The sequence below is a fragment of the Lissotriton helveticus genome, chromosome 10, assembly GCF_964261635.1.
Source record: "Lissotriton helveticus chromosome 10, aLisHel1.1, whole genome shotgun sequence".
Lineage (NCBI taxonomy): Eukaryota > Metazoa > Chordata > Amphibia > Caudata > Salamandridae > Lissotriton > Lissotriton helveticus.
The window spans coordinates 229588691-229607110 of record NC_136071.1 but is presented as its reverse complement, the minus strand read 5'-3'; the positions used below and the strand labels follow the sequence as shown (position 1 = coordinate 229607110).

Here is an 18420-nt window from a genome sequence, read left to right as displayed (position 1 = left end):
GAACAAGCAGGAGTACTATGATACAAAACCTGATCTGAAACTTTCAAAGTCTGCAGTGTATTCTTTACACCACATCTGTTCCCAAGGAGTCAATTAGGCCTGACCAGTAACAGGGCCACAGGCCCAGATGGTATGCCACCAGACCTCTTTAAATCAAATCAGTCCCTATGGACTCTGGTCCTCACGGCCGTGCTTAACGCAGCGGTGGTAGAAGGGTGTCCAGAGCCATGGGGTACCTCCACAATCGTCCCAGTTTTCAAGAAGGGAGATCGTAACAGCACTAGTTGTTATAGACCGATCTCCCTTATTGATTCCGTGGTTAAGGTCGTGGGTGGAGTAGTGTTGAATAGATTGTCATCCTGGGCAAAGGAAAATAGGGTCATCTCTGATATCCAATACGGGTTTCACCTGGGGCATTCTACTCTGGCACAATGCCTTAACCTGTACATGATCCTCGGAAGTATACCGTCGCCCGCAAGGGTGCCTTCTACATGGCGTTCATGACTGTGTCAATCGGGGAAAATTGTGGCAGTCCATGGGCGCCATGGGGGTGGATGTCACTCTGGTTAACTTCCTGAGGGATATGCACAGGGACACCAGGGCGAACATCAGATTCTCCGAGGACCTCGGAGTATCAAGGGATTTCTCTGTTGACCGGGGAGTAAGGCAAGTGTGTATTCTAGCCCCTTTCATATTCAACTTGTATAATAATGAGCTGGACAAGATTTTGACCGAAACTGGGGTGAATTTCCCCTATGTAGGGCGCAGAGGCCTTCCCGTCCTGCTTTATGCGGATGATGCGGTCCTCCTGGCCAGAACCACAAGAGGCCTGCAGTCTTTATTGAATGCCTTCCGTAGTTTTATGGCTGACCATGATTTAGCCATAAACAACTCCAAATCCTACATTCTACAGGTTGGGATCCGCCCGAAGCGTAATTACCCTTTTATGGTAAATAGTGAAAAAGTGCCCATAACCACAATTTTCTCCTACTTGGGTGTCTATTCTATGACCATCTAAATTGGGGCGCCCTAGTTGAGAGAAAAAGAGGAGAGATTACACGGGCGAACGCAGCTATCTTCAGCTTTGTGTACAAGATGGGCAAGCGCCCAATTGCCGCAATGCTGAAGTTATACCACGCGAAAAGCGTTGCAATTGGCAGTTATGGCAGTGAGCTATGGGGATATGTAGCAGCCAAGGGCATTCAGGTGGCGGAGAACAACTTCCTAAAGCAGCTATTGGGAGTACCCAAAGGAACTTCAAATCTAATTACTCATGAAGAAACCTGGCTCCCATTTATTGGTGACACTTTAGCTATGCGCCCTGTGCTCTTTTGGCTTAAGTGCTGGTTAAATAAAGATCTTGCCCTTAACCACCAGTTGCTTAAAGAGGCCATGTCCTTGGATAACATGCTTAATATCCCCTGGTTAAAATACTTAAAAACCTTTTTCATGAACTGGGGCGTCCGGACCTTTTTTCAAGTCCTGATACGATTACCACTGGGGATGTGGTTCATGTAAAAAATACATTCTCTATATGGCAAAAACTAAACAGAGATGGGGCAGACTTGGTAAAACCCAGCGTACGTAAATTTATGTTACTTAAAACTGTTCCATCGCTGGAACCATATCTTACGTGGCCCCTCTCTTCCCATGAGCGGTTCCTATTAACCAGGTTCAGGCTTGATTATTACCATCTCCTACTTGCTGTTCCTAAGGTAAGCCATAGAGGTCAGGTGTTGTCTCCCTGTGGCTGCGATGATTCATCTCCACAGGACCTGACGCACTTCATGTTTTTTTGCCACCACTATGATGCCCCCAGGAAGTTCTTCTTAAAGCCCCTTTTAAAAAAGATGAATTTTACCCAGGTTCGTCCAGCTCTTTGCTTCCTGCAAATGCTACAACCAGAAAGTATCCTATTTGTGGTTGGATTTTTAAAATCGGCATTGAGACTGAGAAAAAGTTTCCAAAATTAACGGTTCCCCATATTGTGGACACTGTTTTAACTAAAAAAAATTATCTTAGAGTTTGCCCATACTGTACGGGTGCCAGGTTTTTAACATGTTTGTGCCAACATCTGTATGACGTATTTATAATATTTGCTCATTACTAATGTATTTGTCTTTTAAATTGCCCCTTTTATCATTGTAATGTTGCTTTATGGTTTTCTACTTGTAAAACCGAATAAAGTATTTTTGAATTGAAATGAGTCAATTATGCTTAACCAAATCCTTCAACATTTAGTGCTCCAACTGGAAACAGTTTAGAAATTCACAGAATGACCGCTGCAAAGGGGAAATATGTTTCTTTATTTGTCAGTGCCTTTCTGTTGAAATCCAGGTTCTGTGTAATTCCAGGCAAGTCTAGAATGTAGTATATTCAACAATGATCTAATAAGTATAGTTTACAAGAGGAAATCTTCACCTCTTTATCAACACCTTGTGTTCTGTGTCATTCCCAGCAGAACATGTCTTGGACATCAAAGCAATTACTATTAGTCAGAAAAATGGAATTCTATATAGGAAAGACAGACACACATCAAAGACACAAAGAGACACATACACACACACTCTGAAACTCCATCGCCTGGGGCCATAGAATGTTAAAGTCGTAAAGTAATTTTTGGTCTCTGATCTGAATATCACTGTACGCCTTAAATGAGGGTTGTTCCAACTTATTACTGATCCCATGTCAGAGGTTATATTGTTCCCATATGTCTCACACCTTCTGATAGTTAAACTATATTCCATTTGGATTACAGGACGTTAATACATTGTTTTAATGCCACTTGTCTTTGCAGGTGGACTTTTCTCTTGTCCTATCCACTCATGGACATCAGGAGAAGACATTGCGGGAGATGTTTTGAGACACAGGTAAAGATGGGAATTCCATGATTCCAAGCATTGTAGGGGGATTTGGCATTATTTTAGGGAGATATTTAGGGATTCTCACGTGAAAAAGTAATGCTCTGGGAAAGAGAAAAGGATCAACATTTTTCAAACGATTCTTATTAACATTTTGCGATTTTCAGACTGTAGTACGAATATTTCAAATATTACATCAGCTTTACATACATCAACTTTTTTCTTTTGCATATGTTCTATATATGTTTCATGTCATACTGAGATAAGGTTGTCTGTGTGTTTATTTTTCCCTGCATTCATTTTCACATTTCTCTCTCAAGCAACATTCTTCTAACAAATTGAAACCCGCATTTTAATCTCACTGTCACCTTCAGCTAGATACCCTCAGGAGTGTCCCTGCCTATCTCTCCTACTTTTGCAAGAAGATTATTGAATAGTATTATGTCTACTTAATTAATTAGGTGGCTCACTATCTGGGTGGTATTTGATGAGAGGTAACTTGTGTGTCCTCCAAAGGGAATCTCTAAAAGTAGCCAATAGGGTTCTCTTTCCAAGAATTATTGGTGAAAAGATGTATGATTTTTAAAGCACTTACAGACTAGTTTATTAGTCAATACATATTACATTTTATGGACTGTTGTTGAGTGATTTTGGTGCTCTTTTCTTGTGCTCTCAAAAATCCCTCCGCAACAGCATACTAGAATGGGTGTCTCTTCACATCATCCAGGAAATACTATAAAATTATTAGCAGTCAGTGTCCCAAGTCAACCTAAATTATTGGCGAAATTCAGATACGATGATCCCAAAACAGACGTATAAAATGTTACTATACTACCTCTACTCAGAATTACCCAATGGCTTGTTGCTGGAACCTGCATTAAGATTCTGATAAAATCATGAAAATGCTGGATGGTTTGGTAAAAACAAACACAACAACTGTGTCCCAAAATAGCATGAATCAAACCCAAAATGAGCACAACTTTGCCTAAATGAATTTAATACATTGGCTTGGTTAATGGGACAGTGGCCCATGCTACCACTTTACTTCCTGCAGCATCTTAGAAGGGACCGTAGAGTCGTCTGACCTGGTGCCGGAACATTTTTGCTGCACACAATGCCACTAAATTATGTATTTGTGAGCAGAAAGATAAATTATACTAATTAGTTTTTTGCTTTCAAACCTTTGTTAAAGTGGGTGGGTAGGTTTAGGACGGGCAGGTGAAGATGTCGTCCGGCCGGGGGGAGCATTACATGTTCCCCGGTGCCTTGGTAGTGGGTTTGCTAGTGGGGCTGTGAATGGGTTTGGGCTGCAGTCAAGTCGTTACCCAAAGTGATTTTACCTGCTGGATCTTTTGACAGACAAATCTGGACTGGTATTCTCCCACTCAGAAAATCCAGGTGTGTGAGCATCGGACAAATGATGAATAAGTGGAGCATGCATCCACATGAGGAATTCTGCTCCGCTCAAGTCATAAGCAGGGCCTAGGAGCTCAGTTTAGAGATGTATTCAAGGTTCTTATTCCTATAATGGGTTAGGGTTCTCTCACATAGGATCTACACAGTCAGCATTTACCTTCCAACACCGAAGATCTCAGTTATGACATTGATGAAATCAGGTCTTCCCATTGGGTGCCTACTGACTGTGCCATAGACCTCTGGGATGCCTATTTCCATATGAGCTTTGTGGCTGAGAAAAAGAAGGCAGTATCTCAGTGTTCTTTTAAAATACTTTACAGCTTTTCTGAGCTCAGCACATCAAGTCACTGCTATGCTATAGCAGAAATGGCAATTTATCTGAGATTAGAGGGGGTGTTTGTTTACCTGTACTGGACTTATTGGCTAATTATGGTATAATTTTGCTTTAAATTATTTACAGCCTTGCCATGCCAATCAACCAGATATCCCAGATTACTCAGTCACTCTTCCAGCCCTTACATCCTATTTTTCTCCACCCGCACCTTTCTGGTTTCTATAAATGAGCCTATAATGTTTATTTTGTAAATATGTTTATTGACTTGTTTACACCTTATATCCAATTCAGCATTGCATCAATGCAATGCAGATCATCTTTTACATTCATGTATGTTCTCATTCGAACAATCAAGGGATCTACAATCATTGTCACAGTAAGATAGGATCCAGCACCCTTACAAGTTCCATATGCATATCACCCTGCCCTGGGGCCAACCATCACATAGGCCACTGGAGTTGAGCAGCTAAGTAGTATGCTTCAGAAATTTGGGCACCCAAACCTCCCCCATCTAGAGGGTGCTTGACCTTACATAGTGCCACCCTATTTTGGTCCCTACCCCAGATCAACTGTCAATGGAGAATATCAAGCTCCATATAAAATCCCTTGGTTAACAGTATCATCATCAGGGCTTAAAAATATTATAGGACCCATGGAAGCAACAACATCTTGGCTATATCCACCTGACCCTAGGAGGACAAAGGAAGATCACACCAGAAATTAAGGGAGTTTCATGCAACCAACAAAACCCAGCCCACATTCCTACTAAACACGCATATCTTAGCACAATATATCTGAACACCTAAATACTGAAACGTGTTGGCCTTCCATATTACAGGAGCCTCGCTTATCATCCTCTAGTCCGGTCTGGGCAGAGAATGCAGTGGGTATAAACAGGACTTTTCCCCAGTTTACTTTCAGCCCAGATATTTGGCCATAAACAGTCAATAGTGTCATTACCCTCGGTAGAGTACCCTACGGGTCCCGCAACTATAGTAGGGTATCACCCGCTTACATGAACACAATGTGCATTCCATGGGAATAATTGAATGCCCCACTCAATTCCATACTTCGAAGCAGAAGGGCCAGACACTGCATTACCATGGCAAATGACAGGGCTAGCAATGGGTATCTTTATCAGACGCTGTGTGCAACTGTCTACTGCTGTGACATTGTGCAACTGGTGCACACCCTAGACAACAGTTTGGTATATAGCAGTTTTATCCAGTGAACATTATTGGGGCCAAACCCCAGTGCCCTAGGAGCAGCAAATACATTTGGCCCTAGATGTTGTCAAGGGCTTTTTCAATAACCATTGACAGAATTACCAGGTTTGCGACAGTCAGGGGCACTTGATCCATAATATGAAACAACCACCATAGATTAAGAATGTTTTTACATCACCAAATATATTTGCATTAGTATCCATGTACCAGAGCCAGCAGTAAATGCTGTATTCTGTTAGCCAATAATTTGCCTCAGATTTTCCCGTCCGTATTAAATAGCGACAAGTGTCATGTTGCCAAGTACAACTCAGGGGGTAGGCATTCAGAACCAGATGCCTTACTCATCAGAGGCTGTTCTATCACTGCTGCTATTTCCTCAAGGGAAGTAAGAACTTCTGGCGTTGCCGCCTGCTCCATGGTAAGAGGCGGTAGTATAAGTTGAGTGAGGTGCTGTTGTATGTCAGCATATAACCCCCTTTGCGAGGGGTATAAAGAGATTCATAGTAGTGGACAAATGCTGCATTAATCTCAGCTTGGGTGTGTCACAGCACAGTAGAATGGTCTCACAACTCGCAAATTAGACTTTGACCGTCCTTGATTTCAGCAGCCAAGAGCCATCCTGCCCTGTCACCCACGTCTTACTGTTGTGCAATATATTCTTGATAATTAACATGATGCAATTGAGCTACTTACTTATCATAAAATCTCCTAATACTACGCAACTTGGGGAGGAAAGTATGTTCCGTGGTGACTTATTTCACACAGTCTCACATTTCTTTTCCTAAGGATCAAATCCGATCAGTTAGCATCATTTTAACCCTGTATGTGGTCTGAAAGCAGTGACCTCGGATCACCACCTAATGACATCCCACTCAGTCCCACAAAGCCATAGAGAGCCAGTGTTTTCAACAAAATACTGATCGATGTGTTCTCGTATCATCGTACGAAATGGTCCTTTGCGAAGCGCCACCATGGAGAGCCCCCAAGTAGGGATCTGGGGTGAGGCCTGGTCCATATCTATAACAACAAAAGGGGACTGCGAGCTTATACTATCTGTCCCAGATACTCTGCTTTCTCTCCCAGCAGAGTGGTGTCCCTGTTCAGCAAGAATTTTTTCCAGCTTGGTGTGTATCATATGCGCTGATATATAGAAGGACCTCTTGAGCATGCAGGTGGAAACCCTTCCATAAATCTAAAAACTGTCATTGTTGCATACACGGCAAAATTTGAATAGCAAGAGAACAGACTGTGGAACCCTGGATTGTGGATGTGATCTGTCCCTTTTACAATCATAACTGTGTTAGATCCAATGTAACCCCTCCCCAGAGTCTCTCTTCCTGAGCATATCATGATAAAATAGGACTGAACCCGTCCAAAAATGATGCTTGATGAGCATTAGGTGCATATAAACTGGCACGCAATAATCATGTGCTATACAGCATGCACTCACGAACCGCGTTGTAATGGCATGTGCTGTAACGTGGCCAATTCAAACCCTTGTAATCTGTGCGAATCTGTGCGAACAAATACTAGGAAAATCAGATCACTGAATCATACATTCAGAAAGTAAGCAAGTGAATCATATACTATCAAAAGACACCATCTGCAGATCTCGTGATCAGTGCAGGACTGGGTTTAATTCCTATGTCCTGTGGTTATGCACTCTCACCTTCCTCACTGATGTGCAACAAGTCATCTGTGTCTATTAGGCTTTTAGGAGATTGTTGGTGCACCAAACGTTCAATGAACTGGGCATGTTTGGCCGCTGCTTGCACTTTCCGCCAGGGTGCTGGCACTCAGACTGCCGTCTCTGTCGCCGACCCTCCTTGCCTGCGCCGGAGGGGACCTTGTCTGCAGTGTTTACATCAATAGTCTCCAGCAATTGCCACACATGTCTTCTGTAGAGTCAAAAAAGTGTGTCTTATTGTCACGCACTATGCGTAGGCGAGCTGGAATAAGGAGGGCATAGGGGAAACCCAGTGGTGCAGTTTCCATTTGACTGAGAGAAAGGAGCTACGCTGTTTCTGAGACTGTGCTGTATAATCAGGGAAAACCTGTGTCACACCGTCATTTATATTCCACGAGCCTCGTTTACAAGCACAATGTAGAATACGGTCCCTGTCATTATTATTGACCAGACATGCCACCGTTGCCCTCAGGGGTGATCCAGGAGAAGCAGTCTACTATGAAACCTATATTTCTACTGCAAGCAATTTAGTGGCGTTACTGTTGTACACTTCAGAGATCAGCCATTGCTCAAGATAAAGTTCTGCATTTGGCACCCACAAAAGCAGTAGCAGTGACAAGCCTAGCCCACGCTGCAACATAGTGTCCATGCTCTGCACAAAGCAACTGTCCTATTAAGTGCAGCAGGGACAGTTCCAAAATAATTTCAGAAGGCTTCTACACCATAGCACATCTAGAGGCCACATTCGGGCAAGCCTTTGCAAGTGCTGCCAAGAGGTGAATCCCAAGAGCATCATAGCCACAGTACAGTCAGTCAATCTTACCGGCAATTGTGTACTAACCTAATCACTCTAGCAGCGTCCATTTTAGACCTCAAGAGACAGCTTTATTCCAGGAGCCCCACAAAAGCACCAATGATCACCACTGAGCACAAACCCCATGTGTATTAGTGGCTGTAGCATCTCCACTCGCGGATGCAGTTAATCGAGGAGTTGAGGTGGGGTGTGAGCCTCTGACAAGGTACACGTAGTCCTCAATCCCCTCCAGAGCCAAGGTATCCGACCTGAAGTAAATCAATGTTCCCAGTTGGGGCATGTGTCCGACCTCCATCCACAATTGTGTGCCCCTCTTCTCGAGCGTTCAGTGGAGGCAAAACGCCTGCCCTCTGGATCTAATACAGTCTGAGGCAGGTGCACCAGTTCTTGCCAGCAGCCTCCAGACAATACTATCTTACATGGAGCATGGCTACGTATGGTGCAGGTAGCAGGGTGAGAAGGGGCTTGTCTCGGTCCCAGCACACCACCTCAGGAGAGCCACAGGTGTGCTGCGTCAGCTCCGGGCCCGCTCCTTTTAGGCTAAAAGTGCAGCAGCCATCTGCTTCCTCCTGTAGAAGGACCAGGAGACAAAGTAAGCATTGAGAACTTGTCAATCTACTGGCTGTGCTCAGGGACCGGCCCCTTGGCCCGATGCTCCACTGTCGTGGCGGTCCAGTCTGTGTGCTGGGTGCCCCCAGGAGCTAAAGGATGGCAAATAAATACTGTGCTCAGCCTGGGAGCTGCACATGAGCACAGCTGTATCCATCAGCAATCAACCCTACCCCCACCCCCACTAGTGAGACTATAATTTGTGCTGAACATTCTCTGCTTCACTTCTGCATCCTCGTGGCAACTAAGCCACCCTTGTGCAAACCACAAGATAACAATGGTCCTCGCCATGCTTGGACCAAACTGAATGTGTGGAAAGCCTCCTGGTTCTTTAATGTGTGATCCTTGTGCTGTCGAACCCAAACTGCAAGCTTAAATCTTCACTGACAACCTTGAACAGACTTTTTGACCAGGTGCTGCCCACACTGAGATGGGAGAAGCTGTCCTTGAAGCCATTCAACAAATGATTCATCCTGACATCGAGAATGAAAAGTCTTGCAACAAAGCAGGCTGAGTGTAGATGGTGATGTTGCTACACTAAGCAAGCCATTAGGGAATATGGATCGAATCTGAGGCATTACAAACTACCCGCTGTAAGAAAATGTGATGGTTTCCAACTATGAGATTGGCAAAGCCACTACCAGTGAGAGACTTGTTTACAATGGTCATTGATCTCCTTAAACTCCTCTGTTCTGCCAGCTCAGAACCCTCTTCTCAACAGCTGTGTCACAGGCTTCCTAATATTTTAAGGAGGATATCCAACTTATCACAGCACCTGTACCAAGTGTAGACTTTCAGATGCCTCAGTCACATTGTATCTGGGAGTCTGGAGAGGTGTACTTAAGAGGCTATTGTCTCTTTCTGAAAGTGAGATCAATTCTCTACTAGTGTCCCTTATATTTGGGTTCACCAGTGACATCTGTCCAGTTGTAAATTCAACACCCTTGCACCTACAACGGTGCCTGCCTCTTCTCTTTTGTTAAGTCTTCTTTTGCAGGGGCTTATACCCTATTCAGAGATTCAGAAACATGCAGTAAGTAGCACGGTGGCATCATAAGAGACTTTCCTAAGGCATGCTCCTAATGTAGGAGTTTGCACGGAGGCGGTTTAGGTTTCTTCAGTCTCTTCCCATAAACACTATGTACTTCAACACTAGTTCCAGATCCAAATGTGTTTGCAAAGCTTTTCTGACAAACACCTGTGGCTAAAACTTGACAGAGTTGACTCCCAACATCTTCACTTTTCATATATTAAAAGTATGCCTATGCATATTTTCTCGTTCTAAAAAAAAGAGAGATAGCTTAGAACATACAAATATATACAAGTTACTCTTCCTAAAGACATCTGTATACCTGTGTAATAAGACCAGCTTCTTTAAGTAACCCACTCACTATGTCTGCGTTCACGTTTACATGTGCAGTGTTTCTGCAAGGAGAAAAAGAGTAACTGTTGAGTGAATGGGTCTGATATGCGCATATTCTGAACACTAGGCAGAAACTCACATTTAATAGTGTTTTGGGGCATGATGACTTTATTAGACTGTTTGACAAAGTCAGAAGAAAATTGACAGACGTATCGAAGTAAGCAGCGCTTGCTGGTAATTATTCTTTGGTATCATTCCTGGCTAAAGTTGGGTCCCGAAGGCATGAGAGTGAGAACAAATTACTCTCCATGGATAATTCTGAATTTCTAGGTTATACTCTTGAAATTCCTTCTCTTTTAATTTCACCATCTGCACTGTCCTCCTTCAAGTACCTCTGGGCTATCCTACTAGTAGACATAGAAAGAAAATGTACCTATGGGAGAAAGTGGAGAGGACTTTGGTTGAAGAATGTTCTGAGCTCTGGAAGTAGGAGGACAGCGCTGAGGTTTCCTTGCTTAATATGTGGCTTCCAGGAGACTGTACACGCTTCATCCAATCCTAAGCCGACCCCAAAAATGGAACAAGTTCCCTGTTATGAATCGCTCAGCCCTTAACCCACCAGCTCATTTGTGAGACATAACCTGTTGTTCAGTAAGCACTTTTTAAATCCTTTTTAGGTTTCGCCTGTCGAAAGCCGTGCAAGCAGCCTTTCACGCAGGCGAAATCTTATGTTTCACAGTATGTGCACTTCGTCCCGCCTTCTCTTCCATTGGCTAGCTCCATAAATGGAGGCTAGCAATTGGAAGAGCGATCTGTCCGTCATTGCCGGAGCAGATTCGTGGGCGTTCCCGCGATTTTTACTCATCCCGCCCCTTGCGATCGTCATGCGGCGGTGGGCGGTGGGAATCCGCCCTCTGTTCCATTGGCGTTCCCGACGACTTTTCGCATTCCGCAACGTCATGCGGCCGTGGGCGGGGTTTTTTTTTTTGTCGTCCAGGTTTGTTTTGGCCATTCCGCGGCCGACCGCCGCCGGAGGAAGTCCAGGTGAGTGCTTGTTTTTCCTTGCCTTCACGCCCCCCTCCCGCTGTCCGTGTGCCCGTTCCCGCCCCCTCCCCCGCTGTCCGTGTGCCTGTGCTTCTTGTTTTTAACGTGTTCGCCCGACTTGCTCCAAGAGTGTTGTTCTTTCTTTGCACCCTCTCCCATCTTTCGCCTGCCCTGTCCCTACCCCGCTCTCAGTGTCAGACTCACAGCACTTCTGCTCCTCTTGCGTGCTCGTTCTCTGGGTTTCTCTCTTCTTTCCCGCCCTTCAGTCCCGTTCTCTCCTGCTTCAGTGGCCTGGGCGGCTTCTCTCTCTCCATACGCCGGTGACACGCAGCCTGTTACTGGAGCCTCTGAACGCTGCCTCCGGTTCACTCGCAGCTTCAGCTGCCGCTGTGCCCTGTCCGCTCTGTAAGAGTTCTTCCCTGTGAAGTCTGTCATGGGTTCATCTTCTTTCAACTCATTTAAGTCGGGAGTCAAAATCAGTGACCACAGTCTGCATCCCACCTACCTCTGTATTACCTTACCGCCCCTTTCTTCGTTTCTCTTACTCCTCTCGCGTCTTTTACTTCAACTTCGCACCCGTTTCTGTGAATGTCTCACTTCTCTTTTTCTGTTGCCCCTCGCTTCTCTCTTCTTTCTCCCTCGCGCACTTCTTTCTGCTTCTCCCCACCACTCTGTCTCTATTCTCCCTCTCCCGCACTTTTTTTGTGTCTTCCCTCATCTCCATCTGCTCCGTCTCCTTTCCTTCTTAACCATGTCTCCTTTTCACACACTTACTTTTGTCCCCCCCTCACCCTGCCCCTTCTCTTCTCCTTTTTTTCGTCCCCCAACCCTCCCCCTCTCTCCGCTGGCTGCCCTCCTCACCCTACTTGCACCATCCGGGCCGTCCAGCCCTGCTCCCCACCTAAGCACTGTGCTGCGTCCCGTCTAGCACCGGCTGATGCAGCTCGAGGCGCCTCCTAGCACCCCTGCCTTCACAACCGTGTCTCCTAGCCATGCGGTGGATGATGCAACCCTGCATCCAACCTAAGCAACCTGGGGGGGTGCAGCCCTGCATCTCAGCAGAGCACAGGTAGGCAATACAAGCGCTGGATGATACAACTCTGCTTCCGACATAGGGGTACAGCCCTGCATGCCGGCCACCCACGTGCAGAGTGATGCAACCGTGCTTCTTACCAAGGCGTCTCGACCGGCATCGCGTACTGCCCCAGTGCGCCTCGAGTCCCTGCACGTACTCTGAAGGTACGCCACGTACGCCTAAAGCATAAGAAATTGCACTGTCCCGCCGGGACGGCCCGCCCTGCGGCGCTTCTCCCCAGCCGGATCCCCGCACGGACCAGGAACCCGACCGCCGCTGGAAGAAGTCGTCCTTGGTGAGTGCTTGCTGTCCTGTCTTCCCCCCCCCCTCTCGCTGTCCATGTGTGCCCGTTCCCGCCCCCCCCCTCCCGCCAACACATCTGTAGGCGCTATGCATGCAGTTGGGGCTAGCCTGTTTTTTTTTTGCTCCATGTCATCAAAAACATCATGTTTCTAGGCCTGGGCATATACACATAGATGTATTCATTGTGTGTGAATAAGGACACTGCAACAGTGCGAGTCACTATTCTGCCGATTTTTAGTGAGGATTTTGCCTTATCAAACAGTGGCAACATTTAACCATTATTTTCATTCCTTGGTGCTTCTGTTAACTGGTGTAGGACTTGGGTGTAGCTGACAGTTTACCCACCCATTTGTTTTTGGTGTATTTAGTGAGCCATTGTACATTGAGAAGTTATTGGGTTATCCTGCTTATATTGTCGCCCCGCCAGTGGTTTAATGCTGTCCTGGGGTTTACTGGTTAAGCCATGCTATCGGGATCTCTCGCACCCATCCTCATCATGAACGGAGAAGATGCACCCCCACTGGTGGTCCTCCCTACTAAATAAAAAACTACCTTGAGGGTTCCTTTTTAAATACGAGACTCTGCAGTTGTGTCTATTCAGAACTCAATTCCTCTTTTTAATCTCACCTTTTGGGCGAAGTGAATATCTTAAATCTGCCATTATTCGGAAGCTGCCCTCTGTCCCCCGTAGTACCTGTGGGGGCTCTTTGTGGGTGTGTGGGGGGGGGCTCTGTGTGGGTGTGTGTGGGGGTCTCTATGTGGGTGTGTGTGGGGGGGCTCTGTGTGTGTGGGGGGGGCTCTCTGTGGGTGTGTGTGCCATTTGCGAGAGATTAAGCTATTGGCATTGTAAATGACAATGCCATTTATTTATCTGTTTTCAAAACCAACACATAAATAAAAATGTTGTCATTTACAATGCCAATAGCTCTAACTTTTGCAAAGGCGAAACCGTTGCATTGTAAATGCTTGTTTCATTTGGAAATAATAAAATGCTTTTTTTTCTTTAAAATAGATAAATGCCTTAAATGTTCTCCAAAACCAAAAGAGTTGACACCAAAATTAACAAAATAAATCTTCTGTTAGCTCTATGAAACAAGTAAAATGTTAGAGTGAATGCATTAAAATTTGAGTCATTTAAATTGTTTAAATATTCCTTGCCCCTGTGTGTAAATCGGAAGTAAACACATCAGATTCCCCACAAACCATTTCTCCAAAACAACTGTATCAAACAGTCCCTATATGGATGTGAAATTCCAAATTTAAGAATTACGATGTTACCCAAAATACATTAATTGTCCCCAATATTTACAAATCCTGTACTCTCCAATACTACACATATCAATGGGTGCCACAAGATCCTATTAAGGTTGCCAAAATGGTCATGAGATCAACCCATAAAATATTCCTTAAAGGTGGGTGCATATGCTTCAAAATATATTCACCAAAAATATTCAGAGCTACTCTGTTTTTTTTGTTGGTTTTTTTTTGTATTTCTTTTTATTGATACTTTTAACAACATAAACAAAAAGAAATAGTCAAGGCAGTACAAGCAATAGAATGGCGAAGCGTCCTGCGGGGAGGAAAGCATGCGATCATAATACAATCACTGACATTGCAGGATGGGAGGAATGAGGGAGACAGCGAGTTCAGAGACAATCGAAGCAACATGATAGCAGGAATGTCGGGTCAAGGGGAGGGAGGATCCGCCACCAATTGTGTAAAGGGGGGCGTACATATGTCTCCCCGGTAGGAGTTCTATTGACCCCAAATCTTACCCCACTTGCGGGGCTTGCCACGGGCCACATACGCTGTCTTCTCCCTGAACATACACCAGTCCATGTTTTCCTTCCATGCCAGAACTGTGGGTGGCCTCTGAGAGCCCCACAACTGGGCGATATCCCTCTTAGCGATCATATTGCCAAGGGTCACCCACTGAGTCTGTGACAAATCATAGTCATTCGGTTCCCACACATTCAACAGGCATCGTCTGGCGTCAGGCAACAACACAACACCCGTGACCTCTTCCATTACCGCATGCACTCGATTCCAGAAACTAACAACCGCCGGGCACTCCCAGAGTATGTGAAGAAAGGTGCCCGGAAGGCCACAACCACGCCTGCACAGCCCATCCGAAGCATAACCCATACTGACCAAGCGTGGACCGGTAACATAGAACCTGTGGAGAATCTTAAGCTGCACAAACCTAAGGCGGGCCGGAATTGCGACCTCTTTCGGCGAGGATATGGCTTGCTGCCAGTCCTCGTCATCTAACTCCAAACCATCGCTAGTCCAAGCTTCCCTGAGTCGCTGTAAAAGGTCTGTCCTGTCGTTTATCAACTTTTTATAAATAAGCGAAATCGTAATGTCTGGAACGTGCCCATCCAGGACCCGGTCTTCCAGCGGTGACGCCTCCGGGACAATAGTACCCGGAGGGAAAACCGCCATCAGTGCATGTCGGATCTGAGCATATCTAAAAAACTCCCTATCACTCAGGTCATACTTCAATCTAAACTCGTCGAAGGACTTGATCCTACCCTTAGTCCACACATCATTCACCCTGCATATGCCAATCACGCCCCATCTATCAAAGCCTTTCGTCTTCCATAGGGAGCCCAGCCTCTCGGAAGCATAAAGCGGAGTGGCGCGTGTCAGTCTATTCTTCCATCCCATGGCATCGTTCGCACGATTTTTGAAATCAAAGGGAGAGCAAGGGATTTTGTCCACTAACAAGTGAAACCGAGATTACTCCTATTCCTCTGGAAGGAACTATATGAAACAAAAAAAGGAGTATCCCCAGCGGAGATTTTGAAAAACTCTCTGGAGGGTAAACTTTTTAGGCATGAAGGACAAATGTATCCTTTTGTTTAAAACCCCTCACTCACCAGCCTGGTGGTGACATGCTTCATCATCGGGGTCCACCCTGGTGACCTAGCGTCACCAGGATGTGCTTCAACACCTGTAATACAGTGGAGCGGGTTGTGACTGTAAGTGCAAAAAAATATGTTAAAAATTGTCCTGGTTTAACTCAAAAATATAATTTTTATTATAGAGCAACTGAACAATATTAAACAATAATGACGAGATACTGGTAGGCGAGTTACGACCAGAAGATCTCTATATGTGTTTGTGTGGATTGGTCAACATGTTTTTACCAAATGGGCGAATGCCCGGTATTCCTCAGGACCAAAAACAGGTGGACGGGAGGTGTGTGCCCCCTAAAAGGCGCACCCTATCCTGATCCCCTGTGTACCGACTGGCAAATTGCTAGTGGTATATGCGCTCAATCAAATAAGTGATCAGGCAAAAAAAGTGGAAAAACAAGAGACCTGTGGAAAGAAGAAGGTAAACAAACTTCAGTTATGATCATGCTTACTCTCCTGTAACGTCGTGATGTGTCTCTGTGCTGTGATATATCATGCCATTGAGGTTGGTTTGTAACCCTCCGGGTGAGAATATAACGTGATATTTGGATGTCCGTGTGGGGTATTGCTGGACACATATATTGATCAATACGTGCGTGCATTGCTGCATGCATTATCCTTATCGCGTTCGTGTAATTACTTGGAAGCGCACTTATCAATAGGTGCGTGCATTATTACATGCATTATTAATTATCGCACTTATATATATTTATTCACCATAGTGCGCTGAAATTATCATCACGGTCCTAACTCATTGTATAATGATTACAAAGAACTAGTGCTGCAAATAGTGCACATCATTATTAAATGGCGTCCGAAAACGTGAAATAACGTACAAGACTGACACACATATAACACAAACGAGTACACATAAGCTCCATGGCACGAGCGAAGGCTTACTTAATTGTGGGCTCTAAAGTGCTTCAACGGGCAGGGTGTAGGCTCTTCACGTAAGGGCAACATATTCTGTAATGGCGGAATTTAGGATAGTAAGAGATGAGCAGTACCGGGTTTGCCCGGCTCAATCAAGTGATCTACGCCGTGATTCCCGACTCTGTGTCGGGTTCTCTGGAGAGAAAAAGAAGGTGTCTACTTACAGTTGGTAAGTGAAGGAACCGGCATACAACCTACTGCCATCGTCCTCTGCTCGGCTAGTATTGCCGTGCAGGGCAATCTCGGATAAGAGACGTCGGCCGCTTCCGGGATGGGCGTGGCTGCGTCGCGGCAGAGGGCGGGGCTACCAACGTCAAGTTGCGTGGTGACGTGTGGGGGCTACTGGCAGCAGGGCGAGGACAGTAAAAGGCTTAAAGATAAATAACATGCGCTATAGATTGCCTAGCTAACTGATAAAAATAAAAATAGAAAAGCATATATGCAAACGTTATTCAGTAGAATACGTGAGCTATGTGAAGAAGCATTTAGACAACACGTGTTTCTGGAGTGGTCAGAAAAGCATATATGCACACGTTATTCAGTCGAAAAAGTGAGGGAGCATATTGACAGCATTCAATTCTGTGAAGATTATGGTGAAATATTTTGGCCTGGAGCAATGTCAATCATGGGTAGTGGCAGTATATAAGGGACACCCCGGTGTATGAGGTGTCTATGTGAGCATGGAGTCGGTATCCATTTGGGTACCTGGATACAGTGTTAATACCTATTATTAGGAGGTATTGGTGTTATTTGAGTACTGTAGCCCATGGAATATTGTCATTAAGACCCATCTTGTGGGTGGAAAGTCTATAGATCCACCGCTGTTCCTTTTCAAAGAGGCGTGTTTGTGCATTAGGACCCGGTTGGATTTGTTCAATCACAGTCCACCTCATGTCATTAGGGGTGTGATGCACTGTGAGGAAATGGTCTGTGAGTCTTGTGTTGTTTTTTTTGCATCTAATTGTGCTGCGATGCTCTGATATGCGTTGTTTCACTTTACGTGTAGTCATTCCTATGTAAGGTTTGCCACAGGTGCATTTGATCAAGTATACAACATTAGAGCTGTTACAGTTGGTATGTGACCTCTGTTGCCAGACTTTTCCATCTTCTAGATTCAGAGTCTTGGTGTTGTCGGTGAGGTGGCAGACACTGCAGTCCCCACATCTAGAGTGTCCCGTGATTGGTGGGAGTCCCCATATTGCTGTGATGGTGGGATTGGTAACCGTTGTTGTTGTCTTGGGTCTGGTATTGACCAAAGTGTCTTTTAGGCTGCGTGCTTTTTTGTAGGAAAAAAGCGGTTTGTCCCATTTGTAGTTGCCAGTGTGAAGTATGGACCAATGTTTTTTAATGCTTTTGCTCACCTGGTTCGACACTGCATTATATGTCGTGACACATGTGAGTGGGACGACCTCCTTGTTTTTAGGTGTATCTTCAAGTAGGGCTTGTCGGGGTTGATTCCTTGCTCGCTTCTGACATTTCTTGGTGATTTTTTGGGGGTAGCCTCGATTGGTTAGTTTCTTGGTGAGGTCTTCCGCCTGGTGTTTGTAGTCAGACAATTTGCTACAGTTTCTTCTTAATCGAAGGTACTGCCCATAGGGTAGGTTTTCCCTGAGGGGGCGGGGATGGAAGCTGTCATACCTCAGCAGGTTGTTTTTAGCTGTTGGCTTGAAGTGTGTCTTAGATATCAGGCTGTCATTTTCTCTCTGGATTTCAATGTCCAGGAAGGCCATCTTGTTCTTATCTATGCAGTGTGTAAATCGTAGATTAGGGTCACAGTTGTTGAGCCAGGTTATAAATGACATCAATGTCTCTTGTGGCCCTTGCCAGATGGTAA

At 45.2% G+C, this 18420-nt stretch overlaps 1 protein-coding gene across 1 annotated transcript in view; it reads left to right on the top strand.

The window, feature by feature from the left end:
* MYO15A (myosin XVA) overlaps window positions 1-18420 on the top strand; it is a 1426381-nt gene that overhangs the window by 612771 nt on the left and 795190 nt on the right. The window contains exon 30 of the mRNA XM_078662701.1: window positions 2798-2870. Coding sequence (XP_078518827.1) covers window positions 2798-2870 — 73 coding nt within the window. The remainder of the gene's footprint in view (window positions 1-2797; window positions 2871-18420) is intronic.